Source organism: Chionomys nivalis, chromosome 9 (genome assembly GCF_950005125.1).
Source record: "Chionomys nivalis chromosome 9, mChiNiv1.1, whole genome shotgun sequence".
Lineage (NCBI taxonomy): Eukaryota > Metazoa > Chordata > Mammalia > Rodentia > Cricetidae > Chionomys > Chionomys nivalis.
In genome coordinates, this window is record NC_080094.1 from 61,996,078 (window position 1) to 62,019,375 (window position 23,298).

Consider the following 23,298-nt stretch of genomic DNA (forward strand, 5'->3'; position numbering starts at 1 on the left):
ATTTAGAAACATGGCAACACTCCAGGCCTACAAGCCAGTTTCAGAAAACATTTCCATCTGGAAATGCCATGTTAAGAATAAAATACCCACAGCCACATTAAACACATTTATCAACTGGTCTTGGTCCAGGCATGCATGCTGCTGATCAGGCACAGTAAATGTCTCACATGTCTCAAAAGCAAGACACTCTGCCATCAAAAGTTTCCTCTGCAGGGATGGATAAAGCAAATCCGACCTATTTACTCCACAGAATTCTTTCAACCATAAGAAAGGGCAAAGTCACAGCAATTACAAGAAGATGGGCACAACTGGGGGTAATAAGAGCAAATCTAGCTAGACTCAGAAAAAAAATTATCATATTTTCTCTCATTTGTGGTTCCTAGATTTTATAGACATATAAAATTATATATATATCTGTGAAACTGTATGGAAGAAGGGAAACTGAGGAACAAAGGGAACTAACAAGAGCGAGAAGCAGGGAGGAGGGGTGGGGAGAAGTTCAGATTTACGTGCTTGTAGGAAAAGGTTCTCGAGTAACGTAGGACAAGGGACAAATACTACACACAATAGAAACTCTTTAAGAAGAACGGAATTTTCTCTAAAACAGAGCATGATGATGAGAACGTGCTATTTCTCAGGTCTAGGGATAGCAAGGGGTAAACATCAGAAAGCATTCAATTGAGTAGTAAAGATCGAGTCAATGAGGAGCTTTCCCTGAGGCTGTTGGCCTGCTCTAAGCCAGGTGTGTTTGCTCCGTGAACATGCTCCTTGCCCCACCTACTGGTCACAGCTAAAATTGAGCTTTGATTGCCAGTTTCACCTGGCTGAGCACAGTTCAAGGCGGGGCTGGTATCTAGGACTGGAATGTCTTCCCGACGCTAAGGACAGGACCCAGGCACGTGTTCTCACACGCAGCTACACCTTCTGCCCTGGGACTCGTGTTCTCTCTTCATTGTTTGGAGCTAGGGGCTTTGCAGGCGGAGTTAATACAACTTTCATTTGATAGATATGTCAATTGTTCTTCATCTATTTGATTTAGTTAAAAGACACATTTTTCTTGGTTTTGTTCTGTTTGTTTTCGATGTGTAGGGCATTTGTTCAGAGGAAGGCGAAACGTTCTGTAAGCCTCCTCACACATGACCAACTTCCTTTTGGGTGTGGTATAAACAGAGAAGCCATTCTTCAGGCCCCCTGCTCTGAGCACACCCCAATTCACAGATTGGCTTTCAACTCTGGTATTTGTTTCTTGGGGGAGTTGGTGTCCTGCTAGATCTGATGGCACGTGCCTATAATTCCAGCCAGCACGTAAGGAAGGAGGACCAAGAAGAGTTCAAGGCCATCTCAAGCTACAACATCGTGTTCCAGGACAGCCTGGGCTGTAGAACAAGAGACCTCGCCTCATACAACTGAAGAGAAAAGCAAATCTTTTCATCAGAACTTGAGCTGATGAAGTGCTGTCGCGTGCCCTTCTAAGTAGCCCACACTCCAGAGTGTGGGAAGTACAGACTGGACCCAACACTTAATCTCGCAAAGAACACAAGGTTAAAAGAACAGACATGAACAATACCAGCACAATTCTAGATGCCCAAGGAATTCCAAACACACACACATGAAAGTCACACAGCACATTTTAAGTGCTCACTAGCTGAACGGTTTTAATTGTTCCCAGTCACAGATGATAACGATCCACTCACACTGGACAAGACATGGGTCTCTATACACAGTGACTTTCTCACAAAACACACATCAGTTAACAAAGTCTCTCAGTGTTGGTAACTCAGTCTCATAATACAAAAATAAAACTATTAGAGAACTGATGATCTACAATAATATATGAATTTGATACAAAGTCTTGTCATCCTAATTATACTTTATATTAATAAAATGCCTCTAGCACTTGGAAATCGTAGTACGCGGGGATGGAGACAGGAGAGTCTAAAGCTCAAGGCAAGTCTGCCCTACATGAGACCCTGTCTCAAAACAGAAACAAAATAAAACAAAAACGATTACACAGAAAGTGCAATCAGCTATCAAATTCCTAGCATAAAATATATATGAAGAAAACATGAGAAGAAATTATGCGTTTAAAAGTAAAAGAAAGAGTTGGAATTGTACTGTTAAAATCTGTATTGATGGGATTTTTAAATGTATGAAGCCAATATCAAGTCACTACAGTATTTAAGACCATTCATTCATACAAATAGTGTGGTTGTTTTATTTTAACCGTTTCTATGGCCGTTGTTGAAATGCCATGTTGGCATCTAACTATTGTGTAACTTCTGAAGACTGCCTCCTGTTCTGAGCACTAGGAAGGTATGCAACTCCATACCTAGGGTTTATGTGGTGCTGGGAACCAAAGCCAGGGCCGTACACAAGCTATGCAACCCTATTAACAGAGCCACACTCTCAGCCCTTAAAATGCTTTCCTGCTCCCTGTTCTAATTAAGAAGTGCACTTAATTCTAATTAAGAATTCCCTCCTGGGAATTAGATATTTTAAAAGTATCTGAACCGTTTGATTTTAAAAGATATTAGATGTAAACTTATAGATGTGGTATTATGCATGGCTTCCTCCGAATAAGTGAAACGGTTTGAGGATGAATTATTTGTGTGGATTATGGAAATACGGCTGGTGGAAAAAAGCATACCTCAAAACAGCACACTGTTAACAAGACACTAATGCCTACACAGTGGCCCGCAGTGACAAGAAAGAATGGCAAATGCCTTTTCTTCACAATGTAGCACAGACTGTCCTGGAACTCACCATGTAACCTGGCTCAAAAATAGAATCCTAAAGCAATTTTCTGTTGGGATACTTAACCACATTCAGCTTCTAGCCAAGACAGCTTCAGTCTTCCGGAAAAGGGAAAACCATTCCTGGAGACTGTTGCTTGAGTCTGAGTTTAAGAAGCTCACAGGCACTACTGGCTGGCACGAGGTCTCAGGGACAAAACAAGACTAGGACACCTGCCAAGACCCGACGCGACACCAAATGGGGCTCTACGGCTGAGCATCTGAGCCAGACAAAGTGTAAGAGTCTCGGCACTAGTGCCTTGCTTACTACTCTAGCCAGGCAGTAGTCACAAAGAAAACAAAATGGCAAAATAAATCTAAACAAATGCATATGCCTTCAAAGTTCCACTTTCCTCAGCACAGTGGCTTTTTACTGCATATAAGTAACTAAAAAGTGGCCAGCCTAGAGATGGTAGCACAGATGAAGGCCAGCCTGGGCTACACAGTGAGACTTTGTCTCACTTTTTTAAGTGAATACATCTGCCATATAAATGTGGATCAGGAGCACAAAGGTCTGCTAACATTCAAAGAACTAAATATGTTACCAGTGTCACTATATGGCTTTGTAATTATATTTAAACATAAGGGGGAAGGTATGTGAAAACATCACTCGACGGTTATCTCCCGACCCCGTGTGTGTGTGTGTGTGTGTGTGTGTTTGTGTGTGTGTAGTCTAAGTGTGTATGCCTTAGTGTATGCTTACAGAAGTCAGAAGACATTAGACTCTTCCTCCACTGCTTTCTGCCTTATTTTCTTCAGACACTGTCTCCCACTGAGCCTGGAGCTCAGCCAGGCTGGCAGCCAGCAAGCTCTAGAAATCCTCCTGTCTCTATCCCAACCGCACAGCGCTGGGGTTACAGGTACAAGCTGCAATGCCAAGCTTTTAACATGGTGTTGGGAATCTGAACTCAGGTCCTCAGGCTTGTGCAACAAGAGATCTTACCACGGAGCTACCTCTTTTCAAACTGTACCAGACGCTCAGAGGAGCAACCAGAAGAGTGGGCTTTGGAGGCAACAGATCTATGTTGAATCCAGGCTCAGTGATCTTCAGATTAATTGTGAATTAGTAATTTAACCAATACTGTGAGTGGGACTTAGCTATGATTTGATGTACAAATCTCATAACTAAGTGTTCAATAAATGTTAATTACTTACTTTTATCTGCAGGATAAAGGGGTAAAAAATCCCAAGGACGGCTAATAGGCCTTAACTTCCTCCCTCATCAAGAGGGAGGTCTCAGGGACAGAACTCATCAAGACAATTCACTTTTAGTCCCAGCACTCGGGAAGCAGAGGAAGGCAGATCTCTATGAGTTCGAGGCCAACTTGGTTGTTACAATGAGTTCCAGGCCAGCCAGGGTTACATAGTACGATCCTGTCTCCAAAAGTCTCAGCCAGAGTAACAACACAAAAGAAGGGCATCCAAACAGAAAAGGAGGGAGTTAAGCAACCAGTATTTGCAGAAGACATTAATTATAGATATATATTATATAATTATATACTTTATATATTATATTTTATATATAATTATATAAATTATATATAAAACAATACTACCAAAAACATTAAAACTGATAAATTTAGAAAGATTACAGAATACAAAATTACCATGTAAAATGTAGTTGGATTTTTAATATAACAGTATCAAAATTGGTGAAAGCGAAAAATAAATCTAAGACACAACCGCCTTTAACTCGGGCTCCAAGAACCTGATGCCCTCGTCTGGTCTCTGCTGGCTTTGCACTTACGTGCATAAACATATACATAATTTTTTTTAAAAAGTCTCTTTTTCAAAAGAAGAGAATATATAGACACAAAGGATCATTTAGTCAGAATGAAATGGTCACCAGCAGAAAAATAAATGGAACTAAAGGATATTATGCTAAGTTAAATAAGCTGGGTATGCAAAAACCAATACTATTACTTTCTCATTTATATGTGGAAACTAAAAAGTTGATCTTAAACCTAGCATAGTGGTGATGAGAGACTAGGAAACGTGTAGGAAAGAAAGGTGGCAGAGACAGTCAGTCAATGAGTACAGGAGTTCACTTAGATAGAAGGAATCATTTCTAAAGATCAAAAGCAAAGTAGGAAAACTATGGTTGAAAACCCCAATTATTAGAAAACAGCTAACCTGGTGTGGGAGGTCCTTCTGCTATGTGCTGCTTTTATTGGTTAATGAATAAAGAACTGCTTTGAGCCTATGGCAGGGCAGAACAGAACTAGGCGGGAAAAGCTAGGCTGAATGCTGGGTTAAGGGCGGAGCCTGGGAGAAATGAAAGAGCCACAGCTACAGTCAGACATGCCGAAACTTTGCCACGTGGAGACATACATATTAATAGAAATGGATTAGTAAAATAAGAAGCTAGAGTCAATGGGCCAAGCAGTGATTTCATTAATACAGTTTCTGTGTGATTGTTTCGGGTCTAAGCTAGCCAGGGGGCTGAGAACCAACAAGCGACCCTTCTTACTTCACTGGCCTGGAGGATTTTTAATGCTGTCAACTACCATAATTAGGGCTTCTACTGCTGTGATTAAACACCATGACCAAAGCAACTTGGGGAGGAAAGAATTTATTCAGTTCACACTTCCATATTGGTGTTCACCAAAGGAAGTCAGGACAGGAACTCAAGCAGGGCAGGACTCTGGAGTCGGGAGCTGGTGCACAGGCCATAGAGGGGTGCCGCTTACTGACTTGCTCCCTGCTGGCTTTCTCAGCCTATTTTCTTTCTTTTTTTTTTTTTTTTTTTTTTGTTTGTTTGTTTGTTTTTCGAGACAGGGTTTCTCTGTGGCTTTGGAGCCTGTCCTGGAACTAGCTCTTGTAGACCAGGCTGGTCTCGAACTCACAGAGATTCACCTGCCTCTGCCTCCCAAGTGCTGGGATTAAAGGCGTGCGCCACCACCGCCCGGCCTCAGCCTATTTTCTTACAGAACCTAAACCACCCACAATGGGTTGGGCCCTCCGCATCAATCACTAATTAAGAAAGTCCCTTACATCTGGATCTTATGGAGGCCTTTTCTCAGCTGAGGTTCCCTCCTTTCAGATAACTCTAGCTTGTGTGTCAAGTTGCCATAAGACTAGGCTGCACACCAACACAAAGAAGTAATGTATTTCTAACATGATAGGTATATCAAATCCTTCTGATCCCATCATTACACACTGCATCCATGTATCGAAATGCTACTTATGCCCCATAAATGTATAGTTACTATGTGTCCTTTAAATTTTAATATATACTTTGGGGCAAGTAATATAGCTCAGTGGGTAAAAGCACTTGTGCAAGTCTAATGACGAGGGTTCTATCCACAGGGCAAGGAGAAAACAGACTCCAAGGTTGTCCTCCAACTTCCACACCTGCACCCCAACACCACACACACACACACATAAGTGGAGACTGCTTGTTCATATTCCGGCTGGCTATATTCATATTCATATTCAGCCTGGCTATATTCTGCCCTGCCATAGGCCAAAGTAGCTTTGTTCATTAGCCAATAAAAGCAACACACACACAAAATATATTTCTAAAAAATAAACACTAAATAAATTCTTGCATTTTATGAAGTTAAAGAGTGCATCATCAAGGATAGTGTCATGCTTCAGCTAGGTATTCAGTGAAGGTGACTGGCCTGAGGATTTGGTTATCAAAGTCAGTAAACCTCTGGGCTCCCGAAGAAGTGACTTGGGAGTAGTACATAGCTAGTTGTTTCCATTTGCATCCAGAGGGAACGCAAAGGATGTACACTCTGCGGAGTCCTGCAGCTGGACAACGGTCCCTACACAGGCAGAACTCTATTATCTGGCTTTCAGAGCTTTGCAGTTAATCCTGATTTAAGACACCAATGTGCCCACCATAAGACATGAGAACAGAGAGACCTCGGGAAGGTCGGTCAATCTTTAGGTACTCAACAAGACGAAATATGAATCTGAAAAGTGGGAAGGACCAAAATGAAGACATGATCTTCCCCATGTCCCTCCATCCAGATGTGACCACAGACAGTGTTACCTAGACAATGCTGAGATGGGATAAAGGAAACACTGGACAGAGGAACAAACATTTCTCTGAGTGAATCTGTTTGGGTTCATGTACCCGGGCCCGTGCTGTAGCGGGTAACTGCAGGGACACCATAAGACTTTAGGACCCCGGCGATAGCAAAACCAGGAGTCTGGTAGCCCAGTCCTTGGGCCGCAAGCAGCCACGGGCTGCGCGTGCACCGTCTACGCGCGTCCCCCCGGCTCCGTCCCGCGCAGGCGCCGTACGCCGGCTGCCTGCCGCAGCATCCCGCGCCGCTTACCCGCGTGTTGGCTCCACCGCAGCCGCCGCGACCGCGGCCTCCCGGCTCCCGGCGACCGCCACGCGGGGCGCCGCCTCCTCGGCCTCCGCGGAAGCCCCGGCCCCGGCCCCGCCGGCCGCCTCCGTCCCCGCAGCCTCCTCTCGCCAGCGCCGCCGCGGCTCCGGCCGACTCTCGGTCCCCTCCGGGCCGCTCCCGGCCTCCCCGCCGCCCGCGGCCGCCCCGAGCCCCGCGCTCCGCCTGCATGAGGCCGCTCGCCGAGATCAGCGCGCGAGCGAGCCGCTGCCGAGAGCGAAGGCCCCACCGGAAGCGGCCGGGCGAGCACGGGCCCCGGTGATCCGGGTGCAGGCAGGTCGGGGCGGGGACCGCAGGAGTGATCTGTGATGAAAGGACGCTCTGAAGTCACTTTGCGAGATCGCTCGTTATTCATACGAGTATTTGGAGAACACTAAGCCCGAGATGTACGATGAGTTTGTTAGCTAACTTCCTAATTTAAAGAGGATATGTCATTTTAAAATCAGGATTTAGGAAGGAGGTAGGGTGAGCTCCGCTTGACAGGTGGGACAGCAGTTCAAGTGTGTAGGGAGGAGGGTGGGAGAGTAGAAAGGGTGCTTGAAAAATCTTGAAAAGAAAAAGAATTTGTAAACCTAATTGCTGTTACATTTACTGAGCTCTTGATTCTCATAGGTACTTGTGATGCCCTTATTCTGCAGTGAGGTAACAGCCCTAGAGAAGTTAACTCACTCAGCAGGACTTGACCAGACAGTATCCAAAGACAAGGGTAGCAGGAAAGTTATAGAAAGGCGTGAGAGGGTTGGGGATGTAACTCAGTGGCAGAGTGCTGAATTTGTCTTTGGCACGTGTAAAAATAAATAAATAAATAATTTAAAAAAAAAAAAAAGCAAGAAGAAGAAACCACAGAGGCCAAGTTTTGTTTTGTCTTAGGGAAGCTACAGGAAAATAATGAAAGCAAGCCAGTGGTGGCACGTGTGCCTTTAATACCAACATTCGAGTTCAAGTCAGGCAGATCTCTGAGTTCAAGACCAGTCTGGTCTACAGAATGAGTTCCAGGACAGTCAAGGCTACACAGAAACCCTATCTCAAAAGACCGAAAAATAAAAAATAATGAAAGCAAAAGATAGAAATCAGCCTGACAAAAGAAGTGTCGCTTTCATCCCCAGCCTTTCCTGACCCTTCCTCACTACCATATATTGCTTTAATTGTGCACAGAACCACACAGGCAGTACTATGTCCAGAACTGAAAAGAGAGTTCGACCCCACCCTAAAGTCCTAAACTCACAAGGAAGACGTTATATAGAAAGATGATTTCTGCTCTCATGAGCTAGATACAGGAAGAGTTTCACGACCAAAGCTAGAAGTAGCTTTTCATGATTCGTGGACACTCCAGCTACAGCCTGCTGACTAAACAGGAGCTGGCCCAGCTAATAGGTGGGAGGGAGTGGGAGAACCTGCAAAGATGAGGGGACCCCTGGAGGTTTGTCAACTTGAGAGATATACAGTCTTTGAAACGGCTGTCTCTTTTTTTTTTTTAATATTTATTTTATTTATTATGTATACAATGTTCTGTCTGTGTGTATGCCTGCAGGCCAGAAGAGGGCACCAGACCCCTTTACAGATGGTTGTGAGCCACCATGTGGTTGCTGGGAATTGAACTCAGGACCTTTGGAAGAGCAGGCAATGCTCTTAACCTCTGAGCCATCTCTCCAGCCCGAAACGGCTGTCTCTTGCAGAGCATTAAAACCCACCAGTTGTCTCCGGGCACAGTAGATCCCTTCTTCCTCTGAACTCAGCAGGCCTATGACATGAACTACTAGACTCGGGTTTGGAACCCACATTGAAAACACAAACATTAGGCTGGAGAAACCGCTCCATTGGGAAAGTGCTGAGCCCAAATCCACAGCACCAACAGGAAAAGCCTGACTGTGTGCCCCATGTGCAAATACCTGGTGTTTGTTGGTCAGCCCTCCTAGCCAAATCTATGAGATCCAGGTTCTGTGAGTGTCTGACTTAGCTTTCTGTTGCTGTCATAAACACCACGAGCAAATGCAGCTTGGACAGGAAAAGGTCTATTTCTTCTTCCAATTTAAAATCCATCATGATGGGAAGTCACGGCAGGAACTCAAAGCAGAAAGTAGAAGCTTGAAGTAGAAACCACAGAAATCCTGCTTTCTGATTTGTTTGCTCAATTTCAGCTGCCTTTTTAAAAAACTATTTTATGTGTATGAGTGTTTTACCTGCACATATTACATGTACCACATGAGTACCTGGTACCCACAGACACCAGCAGACCACTTTGGATTCCCTGGATTCTAGAGATAGGGATGGATGGATGGATGGATGGATGGATGGATGGATGGATGGATGGATGGATGGATTCATACATACATACATACATACATAGAGTCTTGTGAATCGTCACGTGGGTGATGATAACCAAACGTTAGTCCACTGCAAGAGCAGCAAGTGCTCTTAACCACTGAGCCATCTCTCTAGCCCCTCAGTTCCCTTCTGTTTCTATGCTGCCCAGCCCCACATGCCTGAGGATTGTACTGCTCACAGTGGGCTGGGCTGGGCTGGGCTGGGCTCTCCCACATCTACCAGCAATCTAGAAAATGCCCCACAAACCAGCCCTAATGCCAACATGATGAAGGTCATTCTTCAGTTGAGGTTCCCCTGCCGTGGTGTGATAACAACCAAGATTAGCTATCACAGTGACAGACCCTGTCTGAAGACCATGAACAAAATGATCTTCTCTGTTTAATGCATAAGCCTTCTGGATAAATCTCTAGAGACCAAGAAACAAAGTGAGTTTTGGTCAACGTTGTCTTTGTAACCGACATTAGCCTTTATTGTGACCACACTTGATTGTAAACACGTTTTAATATTTTGTAGAATTTTAATTATTTTACATTAGTGATTTCATCAAGTGTATGCTGTCAAATTTATCTGCATTCTCCCCATAAAAAAGCTTAATTCCTCTACATTTTAAATTTACAAACTGCAATTTAGTAAGATTTCTATATATGCAAATAAGTTTGTAATCATTTATTTACAAATTTTTAAATTTTATTTTAAAAATAAAAATATTTGTAATAATATTTTTACAAAATTTTACAAATTTTTTTTCAAAAAGGTGGAGAGTGATAAGTGATTGAGGAAGACACCCCAAAATCAACTGCTGACCTTCATACTTAGCCTACATAAACATGCACACCCTAACATACATGTACTAAACCACACACACAAAAGAAAACACACACATTGGATAATTTTATGGTCATACAGCTAGTAATTAATGGAATGGTTCAAGTCCAGGGTTGTCTGGCTTCAAAGTCTTGAGAAATCAGTCTGTAAAAGAGATTGACATTCCAGTCAGAGGTGTGAGGTCATTAGGAAAGTCCAGGCCATAGTTGTCAGGGTGTGGAGATGAGAGCCAAGAAGACAGCTGAGAAGTGGGAAATTTAGAATTCTACACTCCAGTGTAAATGGGGAAGTCAGGATCTGAGAAATAATGGTGATACCTGCTTTTATTACTTGTATGGACAGTTAGTTAATTGTGGCATTAGTAGAGAATCAAGAGTTAGGGAGGGGGGCTGGAGAGATGGCTCAGCGGTTAAGAGCATTGCCTGCTCTTCCAAAGGTCCTGAGTTCAATTCCCAGCAACCACATGGTGGCTTACAACCATCTGTAATGAGGTTTGGTGTTCTCTTCTGGACTTCAGGCATACACGCAGAAAGAATATTGTATACTAAATAAATAAATAAATATTTAAAAAAAAAAAAGAGTTAGGGAGGAGGACGTAACAGGGTAGGCCAATCTAAATCACAAAATTTTAACACATATAAAAAGCTTCACCCTCATTACCCTTTCATGTACACCAATAATAATAGTAGTTTTAACATTTCATTCCACATGTTAGTTATCTCTTTGCCATAACAGTTAACATTTTGTTGGTTAGTGTAATGGTACAAATAATATTATTTCTGACATGGTGCATTTATTTTTTTAAAAAAATCATTTCTACTTTTTCTTTTATTTATTCACGCTATATGTTTATACTTTCTATTTGGAAAGAAAGAAAGAAAGAAAGAAAGAAAGAAAGAAAGAAAGAAAGAAAGAAAGAAAGAAAGAAGAAAGAAAGAAGTTGAGATAGATACTTTGTATCTACCTGTGAAATTCAGAATGCCAGTGGCACTCAGGATTAATGTGCTCTTCCCTATTCTGAGCTCTCAAATTCAGTAGTCCCATCTCTCCAGAAACACCAAGCACAGGACCATAACAATAGTAAGGAGAGTCATAATCTTATACCATAAAGGAACCAGGAAGACTTAGACAGATATAAACACCATTTTTAAGAACACACTGGACAGTCTAGACTCCATTCTCTGGGTGACCAAGTCAACAATGGTTTGGTACATTATCTCTTTAAGATTCTGTGTTCAGTGACAAAGCTGGTAGGTTGAAATAAGGCATTGTCTTAGTTAGGGTTTCTATTGCTGTGAAGAGACACCATGACCACATAACTCTAGCCTACAGTTTCAGAGGTGTAGTCCATTATTATCACAGTGGAACATGGCGGCAGGCCAGCAGACATGGTGCTGGAGAAGGACCCGAGAGTTCTACATTTTGATCCCCAGGCAGCAGAAGGAGTCTGTGTGCTACACACTGAGGTCACTTGAGCACTGGAGACCTCAAATCCTGCCCCCAATAGCGACTTATGTCCTCCACATCTAATCCAACAAAGCCACACCTTCTAAAAGTGCCACTCCCTATGGGAGTCATTTTCTTTGAAACTACCAAGGCATTATGGAGGTTTTTACACAACAGAAACTGTCAAATGTCTTCAAAGCAAGGCTTCCACACAGGGGAGTCAGCAATCTGAGTTCTTTTGGCCTACTGTCGCAAAATACCATGAACTGGGTAGCTCACAAACAACTCTGGTTCCCACAGATCTGAAGCTGTCAAGTTCAAGGGTAGTGGCAAATTTGTTGTCTGGTGAGGGTCCATGTGTTTGCTGTCTCCTCACATGGTGAAGGGCAGTAGTTTGATGGCTGTCTTCCTCTCTCTCACTTTCTCTAAAATTCCAGTTGTACCTTCGATTTTGTTGTTGTTGTTGTTACTGTTTTCATTTTTCATCAGTGAGAGCTGATGTCAGGAAATTACAAATAAGCAGATAAATTGATTCCTACCTTTATCTAACAAAAACACATAATGTAGCATTTTTATTAGATAAGACTTGGTTTTTATATTTCAATAAGCATGCCATTCAATATTTGAACAAAATGTCCTAACAATAGCCATTATTAGAGGAAGTGTAATAAACACATTTTATTTAAATTAATGCTTTAGGAAGAAATGGAGATTTCCTTGCCTTTACTTATTTCTTTAAATGTATATGAAATACCTTCATAATGTTCATAACCTTTCATCGAGTAAATATACTTTTAGGAACTTTTTTAAGAAAATTAACAAGAATATATATGAAGGTTTATCTCAAAATGGTCACTGTGGCCTTACATTTTTTAACTCAAAGCAATCTAAATATGTTTTCCCCCTTTTATTGAAAATAGATTTTTTTTTATGTAATACATTCTCCTTCTACTTCATTCAGTTCCTCCCATCTCCCCTCCCATCTGGATCCACCCTCTTTCTATCTCTTATTAGAAAACAGGCATCTAGGGATAGAACAAAAACTAACACATCAGAATAGGACAAAACAAATAGAAAGGAAAGAGTCCAAGAAAAGGCACAAGAAATAGATGCAGAGACTCATTCATTTGCACACTCGGGAATATCATAAAACACTAAACTGGAAATTATAATGCAAAGGACCTATAAGGTAAAAAGAGAGAAAAAATTGAAAAAATATAAATAAAATTTAAAAATAAGATAATAATAAAAAATTGTCAGTCAACCACCAAAGATGCCGTTGAGTTCACCTTCTGTTGGCCATCTACTGCTGAGCAGCCTACACTTAGGAGTAGTTTGTTTCCCTTTGAGGAAACTAAACTTTCATTTGCAAGTGATTATCAATCGGAGGTAACTTGTGGGCTAGAAATGGGGACATGTTTTTACTTCTTTCAGCTCTAGGACCCCATCTGGTGCAGATCTGTGCAGGCCCTCTGCGTGCTGCTGCAGTCTCCGCGAGCTCATGTGTCATCACTCCTGTTGATCTCTCCAGGCCTCTTCTGCCCCAAGGGGAGGAATTTGGTGGAGACATCCCATTCAGGGCTTAGTGTTCTAAGGTCTCCCACTCCCAGCATATTGTCTGATTGGGTCTCTATGTGGGATACACATTTAAACAGAGAATTCTTAAAAGCAGAAACTCAAATGACTGAGAAACACTTAAAGAAATGTTCAGCATCCTTAGCCATCGGGAAAATGCAAATTGAAAGCACTTTGAGATTTCATCCTACACCCATCAGAATGACGAAGATCAATAAAACAAATGACAGCTAGGGTTAGTGTAGTAAGGGAAACATGCACCTATTGCTGGTAGGACTTCACACTTGCACAGCCACAATGGAAATCAGCGTGGTGGTTCCTTGGGAAGATAGGAATCAATCTACCTCAAGATCCAGCTATATAACTCTTAAACATATACCTAAACCATGCTTCATCCTACTACAGAGACACTTGCTCAGTCATGTTCATTGCTGCCTTATCTTTGTTTTTGTTTTGTTTTTTCAAGACAGGGTTTTTCCAGATAGCCTTGGTTGTCCTGGAACTCACTCTGTAGACCAGGCTGGCCTCATACTCACAGAGATCTGCCTGCCTCTGCCTCCCAAGTGCTGGGATTAAAGAGGTACACAACTACCTACTGCCTGACCACTGTCCTATATATAATAGTCAGAAATCAGAAACAACCTAGATATCCCTCGACAGATAAATGGATAAAAAAAATGTGTTACGCCGGGCGGTAGTGGCGCACGCCTTTAATCCCAGCCCTCGGGAGGCAGAGGCAGGCGGATCTCTGTGAGTTCGAGACCAGCCTGGTCTACAAGAGCTAGTTCCAGGACAGGCTCCACAACCACAGAGAAACCCTGTCTCGAAAAAACCAAAAAAAAAAAAAAAAGTGTTACATTTACACAATGGAATATTACTCTGCCATTAAAAATGAAATCATGAAATTCACAGGTAAATGGACGGAAATAGAAAAAAAACATCCTGAGGTAACCGAGACCCAAAAAGACAAATATGGTATACATTTGCTTATATGTGCACGTTGGCTGTTAAGTCAATGAAAACCAAACTACACATAGAACCACAGAGGTTAGGTATAAAGTAAGGGTCTGGCGTGGGGGAAGACAGATATATCTACCTAGAAAAGAAAAATAGAATAGAGAGCTATGGATAGATAGGTGTGGGAGGGGCTGTAATATGAGGATCAAGTCGGGAGGGGAATGGGAGGGGGATGAGGAAGGGAATGTGAAAGAAATAGCTAAAATTCAGGGCCATTTGCATGGTAGTATGGAAAACTAAGACAGGAGAAACTTTCTAAAACGTATACATACATGAAAGCATTCTACATGGAATTGCCAAATAAAGGGGAAGACAGAACCCCAACGAGACATCTTTTGTCACTAAATGAAACTTCTAGTACCTGGAATGGGTTGAATCTAATTGAATTGTTAGACAAAGGGGCTCCCTAAAAACCCCCAAACAACCTAGGCTATCGCCAAGACAATAGGTTGCACTCCACAAACTGATGGGAAGGGCCTGTTGCTGAGGACAATAACTACACAACTCTTTGAACATGGTGAAGTTGAGCTGGTGCCTACTTAGAGCCTTCACCCATACATGCTAGTGTCTTTGGTACAAGAAGGTATTCTGCACGCTACCAAAGAAAAAATGTAAGTACCAACCCAGCCACAGCCTCTGATCTACAATGGTGTCCTGCCTGCAAGGTATGCTAATGCCATGGTGGCTCAAAGCTTCTGGGAGTAACCAGCCAACATCTACTGTGGGATAACCTTTCTGTTCACTGTGAATTTGTGTTGCTCTTATTGGTTGATAATAAAAGTTACTTTGGCCTATAGCAAGGCAGAATATAGTTAGGCAAGAAAGCCAAACTGAAAACAGGGAGAAAGAAGGGTGGAGTCAAGGGAGACAAGAGCCAACCACCCTGGTGGGAATGCAAGTTTATACAACTACTCTGGAAATTAGAATGGTAGTTTCTCAGAATATTGGAAATCAACCTACCTCAGGACCCAGAAATACCACTCTTGGGCATATACCCAAAGGATGTTTAAACATTCTACAAGGACATCTGTTTAACTATGTTCATAGCAGTATTATTTGTAATAGCCAGATCCTGGAAACAACCTAGATTCCCCTCAACCAAAGAACAGATAAATAAATGTAGCACATTTACACAATGGAGTACTACTCAGTGGTACAAAAAAAAAAAACAAAAAAACAATGACATCTTGAAATTTGCATGTAAATGGATGAAACTAGAGAAAACCATCCTGAGTGAGGTAACCCAGACCCAGAAATATGAACATGATATGTACTCACTCATAAGTGGATGCTAGCTATAAACAAAAGATAACAAGAGCTAGTTATATGTAATTTTACTATGCTAAAGTTAAAACCTTCCTCTTTATTTAGACAAAAAAGGATAGGTGATGTGGGATTCCTCTCTGTATGCTGTGAATGTTTTATTACCATTGGTTAATAAAGAAGCTACTTGGGTCTGTCACAGTGCAAAATAGAGAAAGTTAGGAAATCCGAGCAAAGATAGAGGGGAAAAGAAGACAGAGTCAAGAAGATGCCATGTAGCTGCCAAAAGAGAAAGATGCCCTGGAACCTCACTGGTAAACCATGAGCCTTGTGGCAAAATAGACAATAATAGAAATTGGTTAATTTAATATGTAAGAGTTAGGTAATAAGAATCCTAAGCTTAATAAGAATAATTAATAATTGATAATAAGAATAATAAGTTAATAAGAATCCTAGGCCAGTGTTTTGATTAATACAATTTCTGTGTGATTATTTCAGGTCTGTCCGGAAAATGAACAAGCAGCCTCCGCCTAAAATATCCATTCGTTTTGTAGTTGTTTTAAACTGTGTAGTAGCATAGTGTCACTTGTTGAAATACAAACTCCTAGACATCCCTGCAGCCACAAGGCTGAGGATGAAGTCCAGTGTCTGTTTCAGTCAACTTGCTGGCAACTGTGATACATATTCAGGTCGGAAAATCACTGTCATCAGGTAATATCTGGGCTTTCATTTAAACTTCCCAAGAAGGTTCGTAAATCCTAGCCTGTAGCACAAGTAATAAAAACCTAGAGAAGCCACCACCACCTGGATCGGTTTCTGCATTGATCTTGTGTAGTCCAAGGTGGCCCTGAACTCAAAAAGAGATCCATCTGCCTCTGTCTCTCAAATCCTGGGATTAAAGGTGTGTGCCACCACTGCCTGACCTCTAGGGCCTTAGCTTTGCCCTTCTGGTCTTTCAAGCATTATTTATTAAAACATAAATAAAACATCACTATACTAACCCAAGACCATGGAACTTACAGTTTCTCGCTACTTGGAAAATAAAATATTATGATAGTTTTTCTTTCCTTCTTCCTTCCTTTCTTTAATTTAAATGGGTCTCCTTATGTAACCCTTGCTGGCCTGGAGCTCACTACATAGACCAGGCTAGCCTGCCTCTGTGTCTCAGGTGCTGGGATTAAAGTCGTGCACCGCCGCCTCCTGGCTGTTTGGGATAGTTCTAAAACAAATCACGGACGCCTTGCAAATACGAATCTCATAGAATAAGCACAACTTCCTGCTTCTCCCTCTGCAAACTTTTTAATAGTTTAGCCGCCTCCTATGCCGAGTGCATGAAAAAGAAAATGGAGAAACATCGGTAGGTTTTCCCAGAAAGAAGGTCACCCTTACCTTTTCTTTTGAAACAGTACCTCAGTCATTTGCACCGAGAGCCTTCTACTGACCCCGGAGCCCAGGCAGGCCCTTGAATGGTCCACCCTTCTGTCTAAGCCAGCAGCATAGCTGGCGTTACAGGCCTGCACTACAAAGCCTGGCTTTTTTCATTTGTTGTGTATTTTAAACATCTCCATCTGCTGCTGAGGGGTGCTCTCCGAGCACCACAGCCCCAAACAACTTACCTTGCATCTTATCTCCTTGGAACTAAACCCAGGCTGGTGTGTCAATCCTCATCTTACTAGATTTCTGAGCTTTGCTTGATGTATGCAGTGTGTCCCTGCCTCCTTAAGACATTTTCTTCCTATTGCTTACAGAAAAGCATGCTTCCATTAGGAATTATAAATGCATAATCTTGTTTTTACTTCTATTGGGAAGGGTTTGTTAACTGCCAAGGAATTCTGGGCTTTCAGATTTTCCCATAAACCTAACTGCAGCAGTTCTTCCAAGGTTTTTTTTATGACATGGCACACATAGAAAAATGATAGATTCCCCAAAGTCTGGGGATACCACACAAGACAGAAAGGAAGGGAGCCCCCCCACCACACCCCAGTAGTAGGAGACAAGCTTCACACATGAATCCAGGGGCTCCGGTTTAGTCCTCAGGTATAAGCTGTCTCCCCAGCTTTCCTGTTCTGCAGCGACAGTGCAACTATTCAGTGTCCTCAAGAATGACCTTTCTGTCCCAAAAATTTGACCCAAAAGCCTCACTGTCTTCCTGGATGCTGTCTAGGGCTGAACAAAATTAAGTCTCTCAATTCATGCACCCGAGACTCTTTTATGCTCCGAGGCATCTAGCACTCGTAAACAGTGTTTTTAAAGCATTGGTTAAAATCCTGTCCCAGATATTATTACTTCATAGACAATGAGAAGCCATCTTTTCCACCTGATTTTTAAAAAATAATTATTTTTTTCCAGCTCAATCAGTTTCTCCTCCCTCCCTCCTCTCCCCCCCTTCTCATCCCCACCCACTCCAAGAAGCCGTCTATTAACTGAAATAAACTTTAGATTGCATGCGCTTCTTCTCTCTAAGTCAGAAATTAGATGTTTGTTACTTTAAAAGAGACACCTTTAAAAAAAAAAACAGGCATGGGCAAACTTTGTTTCTTCACACATTCCTTCAGTAGGAATTCCCCTTGGCTTTTAACCCATTGTGAGCGGTCGTGTTTCAAGCCTGCCGCTTCCCTGCACTACCTCCAATGCTCATTTCCATTTTCTATCCCTAGCATTCACACCCACAGGCCACCCTATCCCCACCCACACCCCCACCCACACCCTTCATTTCCACTCTACTATCCCTCACCCCCACCATCCACCCAGTCTTAAGCAATTATATTCATCCCTTTCTCATCTTCATCTTCTCAACCCCCTTTTTTTAAAAAATTGCCACAAGAGGGCAGCAGATCCACACATATGAATGGTACTCAGGCACTGAGGTGCATTAAAATGCAAACGATAATTCACCAAAAAATTAAAAGGACACAAAGCTGGGTAGGTAAGGGAGGGGATGGATCTGGGAGAGGTTGTGGGAGTGAGAGGATACGCTCACAACACAGCATATGAAATTCTCAAACAACTAGTAATGATACCCTAATAAAAATGCTACTGAAAGTCCAGAGATTTCTGTGGAAGAAAAACGGTTTCAAGGGGAGAAGGAGAGGAAAGAGAGAGAGCATTGGGGCATGAAGGTGACCAAAATTCATTTTTTGCATGTATAAAAATAGAAGGGAATTTTTCATTAAAAATATTTTAATTGGCCGGGCGGTGGTGGCGCACGCCTTTAATCCCAGCACTCGGGAGGCAGAGGCAGGCGGATCTCTGTGAGTTCGAGGCCAGCCTGGTCTACAAGAGCTAGTTCCAGAACAGGCACCAAAAACTTCAGAGAAACCCTGTCTCGAAAAATCAAAAAAAAAATTTTTAATTGAAAATTTTTATAATTAAAAATTTTTATAATTAAAACCCAACACTTGGGCTGGAGAGATGGTTCCGTGGTTAAGAGCACTGACTGCTCTTCCAGCGGTCCTGAATTCAATTCCCAGCAAACATATTGTGGCTCACAACCATCCATAATAAGATCTGGTGCCCTCTTCTAGCCTGCAGGCATACATGTAAGCAGAATATTGTATACTAGGGCTGGAGAGATGGCTCAGTGGTTAAGAGCATTGCCTGCTCTTCCAAAGGTCCTGAGTTCAATTCCCGGCAACCTTATGGTGGCTCACAAATATCTGTAATGAGGTCTGGTGCCCTCTTCTGGCCTGCAGACATACACACAGACAGAATATTATATAATAAATAAATATTTTAAAAAATATTGTATACTAAATAAATAAAATAAAGTTTAAAAAATACTTATTCACTAGGCAGAATAATTTTGCAATGATAATATATATATATACATACATTACTATACTGTTTCCCAATGCAATGATGATGTGTACACACACACACACACATATATATATATATATATGTTTTCCAAAATTTATTTTGCCTTTTACCTTATTCTTACCTTAACTATCTCAATACTATCAATTCTAACAATAGTGTGATAATAAATTAAGTCATTTTCTAAGAAAAAAAAGTTCAACAATCCATAATCTTACTCTACATGTATTTCATATTCTGGAAGTAATAATGAATCTCGAATGGAAAAAAAAATCAGGCAGAACTGTGATGAGTGGTGATGACCTGTTTATGTCTCTTCCAGATACTGGTGGGGACGAGTGGAGGCAGAACTGAGCAGCTCCAAACCTCAGACTAAATCCGAAAGCAACTTCCTGAACCAGGATGGAGGGGGAATCTTACCACAATGAAACCACGGTCAACGGCACCCCAGTAAATCACCAGGCTTTGGAACGCCATGGGCTTTGGGAAGTCATCACTATTGCAGCGGTGACGGCTGTGGTCAGCCTGATGACCATTGTGGGCAATGTCTTGGTTATGATCTCCTTCAAAGTCAACAGTCAGCTCAAGACGGTAAACAACTATTACCTGCTCAGCTTGGCCTGCGCGGACCTCATCATTGGGGTCTTCTCCATGAACCTCTACACGACCTACATCCTCATGGGTCGCTGGGTTCTCGGGAGTCTGGCTTGTGACCTTTGGCTTGCCCTGGACTATGTTGCCAGCAACGCTTCTGTCATGAACCTTCTGGTGATTAGCTTTGACCGTTACTTTTCCATCACAAGACCACTGACATACCGGGCCAAGCGTACCCCAAAGAGGGCGGGCATCATGATCGGCTTGGCCTGGTTCATCTCCTTCATCCTCTGGGCGCCAGCAATCCTCTGCTGGCAGTACTTGGTGGGCAAGCGGACAGTACCACCCGATGAGTGCCAGATCCAATTCCTCTCCGAGCCCACCATTACTTTCGGCACTGCCATCGCTGCCTTCTACATCCCTGTCTCCGTCATGACCATACTCTACTGCCGGATCTACAGGGAAACCGAGAAGCGAACCAAGGACCTGGCTGACCTCCAGGGTTCTGATTCTGTGGCAGAAGCCAAGAAGAGAAAGCCGGCTCACAGGACCCTGCTCAGATCTTTCTTTAGCTGCCCTAGACCCAGCCTGGCCCAGAGGGAAAGGAATGACTGGTCATCCTCCCGCAGAAGAACCTCAACCACAGGAAAGCCAACCCAGGCCACAGGCCGAAGTGCTGACTGGGACAAGGCTGAGCAGCTCACTACCTGTAGCAGCTATGCCTCCTCAGAGGATGAGGCCAAGACCACCACTGACCCTGTCTTCCAAGTGGTCTACAAGAACCAGGCCAAGGAAAGCCCGAGGAAGGAATTCAGCGCTGAAGAGACCACGGAAACTTTCGGGAATGCTCAGACTGAAAACAATGAGTATGACACTCCCAAGTACTTCCTGTCCCCGGCTGCTGCTCAAAGACTCAAGAGTCAGAAGTGTGTTGCCTATAAGTTCCGATTGGTGGTAAAAGCTGATGGGACCCAGGAGACTAACAATGGCTGTCGCAAGGTGAAAATCATGCCCTGTACATTCCCGGTGTCCAAAGACCCTTCCACGAAAGGCCTGGATCCCAACCTCAGCCATCAAATGACCAAACGAAAGAGAATGGTCCTAGTCAAAGAGAGGAAAGCAGCCCAGACCTTGAGTGCCATCCTCCTGGCCTTCATCATCACGTGGACCCCTTACAACATCATGGTCCTGGTTTCCACCTTCTGTGACAAGTGTGTCCCTGTCACCTTGTGGCACTTGGGTTACTGGCTGTGCTACGTCAACAGCACCGTCAACCCCATCTGCTATGCTCTCTGCAACAGAACCTTCAGGAAGACCTTTAAGATGCTTCTCCTCTGCCGGTGGAAAAAGAAAAAGGCAGACGAGAAACTGTACTGGCAAGGGAACAGCAAGCTACCCTGAAAAGTCAGCAACTCCCCTCGCAAGAATCATAACCACGGTCTGGTTTGCTTGTTTTCAAGGATGACATCTGCCATTTTGAGTCCCCGAAGACAGGTCTGTGGTTGAATGAAGAGTCACACACACAGCAACGACTGCCACGGGAAGTGAGTCTTGTCTATTACCAAGACCACCAGATGCCACTAGAGTCTGCCGGTGGAACAGAGGGACAGACTCAGGGCCCTGCTCTGGAAGTACATTTGAGTCTTAGCGGACAATGATTTTGGGAACTGATCTGTGCAGAACAGGAGGGACCAGATGGAAATCTTCCCCTGTGGCATTCTGTCATAGACTGTTGTGGAATGTGTATGTGTCTGTGTGAAGTTGTCTTATACCAGTGAGAATCGGAGAATGTAGGCCACTGTCGCCTCTGGATAAGAATGATATTCAACTGGCTTCTAAGAATACCACTCGTTGTAATTTAATCAGCACTTATTATGCAGCTAACACGTGTTTTGTACTGTGGCATGTTTTTCTGTTCATATGTAGAACGATGCTCTCACTCCCCCTTTCATAGCTATGACAACGCCTGTACCCAGTGAAACCATGGTGATTCCCACAGACCATCAGTTTCTCAGCATCCTGAATCAAGAAGGGTGCTGATGTTGGCACACTTGCACACTTCTTGGTCTCCTAAAGGGGCTTCTATTCTGCTACTAATGATGATCAAGTTTCCGTGCCGTTATTTTTGTGTTTTACCAGTGAGGTAATTATTTCTCTAAACAAATATTGTGTATCATTTTTGGTGCCCATTTGGAGTCATTTACTAAATATGCCATATTCCCAGGAGAAACTGATTGTATAACAGCCCTATGCAGTAAGGATCCTCTCCAGGATATTGAATGTTGGGTCTTTTATGTTGTTTTCAGGGGAATTGCTTTCTAATCTCTTCTCAGGACAGCTCAGACACAAAACATGGAAAACAAATATGATTCCTTCTATGCTTTGACATTTAAGAGTTTTTGAAGCTCCCAATCCCCCTCATTCAACCCATAACACACCCAGACATTCACAGATTACTGTCTTGTGCTGGGAAAGAAAATGCTACTTGGACAAACAGAGAGGAATATTCTCATATTCTCTCTCTCTCTCTCTCTCTCTCTCTCTCTCTCTCTCCTCTCTCTCTCTCTACTCTCTCTTCTCTCTCTCTCCTCTCTCTCTCTCTCTCTCTCTCTCTCTCTCTCTTCTCTCACTCCTCTCTCTCTTCTCTCTCTCTTCTCTTCTCTCTCTCCTCTCTCTCTCTCTCTCTCTCCTCTCTCTCCTCTCCTCTTCTCTCTCTCTCTCTCTCCCTTCCTCTCTTATAAGTCTTTCATATTTGAAAGAAATACTTCCTTGCTCAGTCCTACCCAAATTCACCCCAAAGTGAGGAGCTCAGAAACTTACCGTTGAGAGTTCAGTGCAGTTGGTTATGGTCCTTAAATATGAATGCTTTGGCTAGGAGGAGCCCAGTGATACGACATTTTCCTCCACATCCATGAGGCACCGGATTTGACCCTCGGCACCAAAGCAAACATTGTTTAAATGTAAGTTTCATCTTAAAAGCTAAGTGTTAAGTTATAGTGACATAAAAACAAAAATTATCAACATACATTTGTACCTTGGAATTATTTAAAAACTGAGTTCGATGGAGCTATTTAACTGAAGTATTTTTATATAAACAAGCTGGAAATGGAGTGTTGCTTGTAGGACAGCCCTTGTCCAGCATGCTCAAAACCCTGGGCTTGAGTGTTAGAACCAGGAGAGGAAAAAATTCAACCTAAGATGCTTCTTTGATGACTCTAAACATAAATACATGTATAAGAAATTAAAGCTTAATTTAAAGTTAATTTAATGAAAGCTTCACA

General features: G+C 42.7%; 2 protein-coding genes and 1 non-coding gene across 3 annotated transcripts in view; 1 reads left to right on the forward strand and 2 right to left on the reverse strand.

Annotated features, from left to right (window-relative positions):
- Aven (apoptosis and caspase activation inhibitor) overlaps positions 1-7,377 on the reverse strand; it is a 129,917-nt gene extending 122,540 nt beyond the window's left edge. The window contains exon 1 of the mRNA XM_057780391.1: positions 7,085-7,377. Within this exon, the coding sequence (XP_057636374.1) occupies positions 7,085-7,327 (243 nt within the window). The 5' untranslated portion in view covers positions 7,328-7,377. The remainder of the gene's footprint in view (positions 1-7,084) is intronic.
- Positions 1-22,421, forward strand: part of Chrm5 (cholinergic receptor muscarinic 5) — a 57,871-nt gene extending 35,450 nt beyond the window's left edge. Inside the window, exon 2 of the mRNA XM_057780390.1 lies at positions 19,746-22,421. Coding sequence (XP_057636373.1) covers positions 19,826-21,418 — 1,593 coding nt within the window. The 5' untranslated portion in view covers positions 19,746-19,825 and the 3' untranslated portion in view covers positions 21,419-22,421. The remainder of the gene's footprint in view (positions 1-19,745) is intronic.
- Positions 1,082-1,209, reverse strand: LOC130882132 (small nucleolar RNA SNORA11). Its single transcript, XR_009057772.1, has one exon. It is a non-coding gene; the product is annotated as a small nucleolar RNA SNORA11 (small nucleolar RNA).
- Positions 22,422-23,298: the final 877 nt, after the last annotated feature.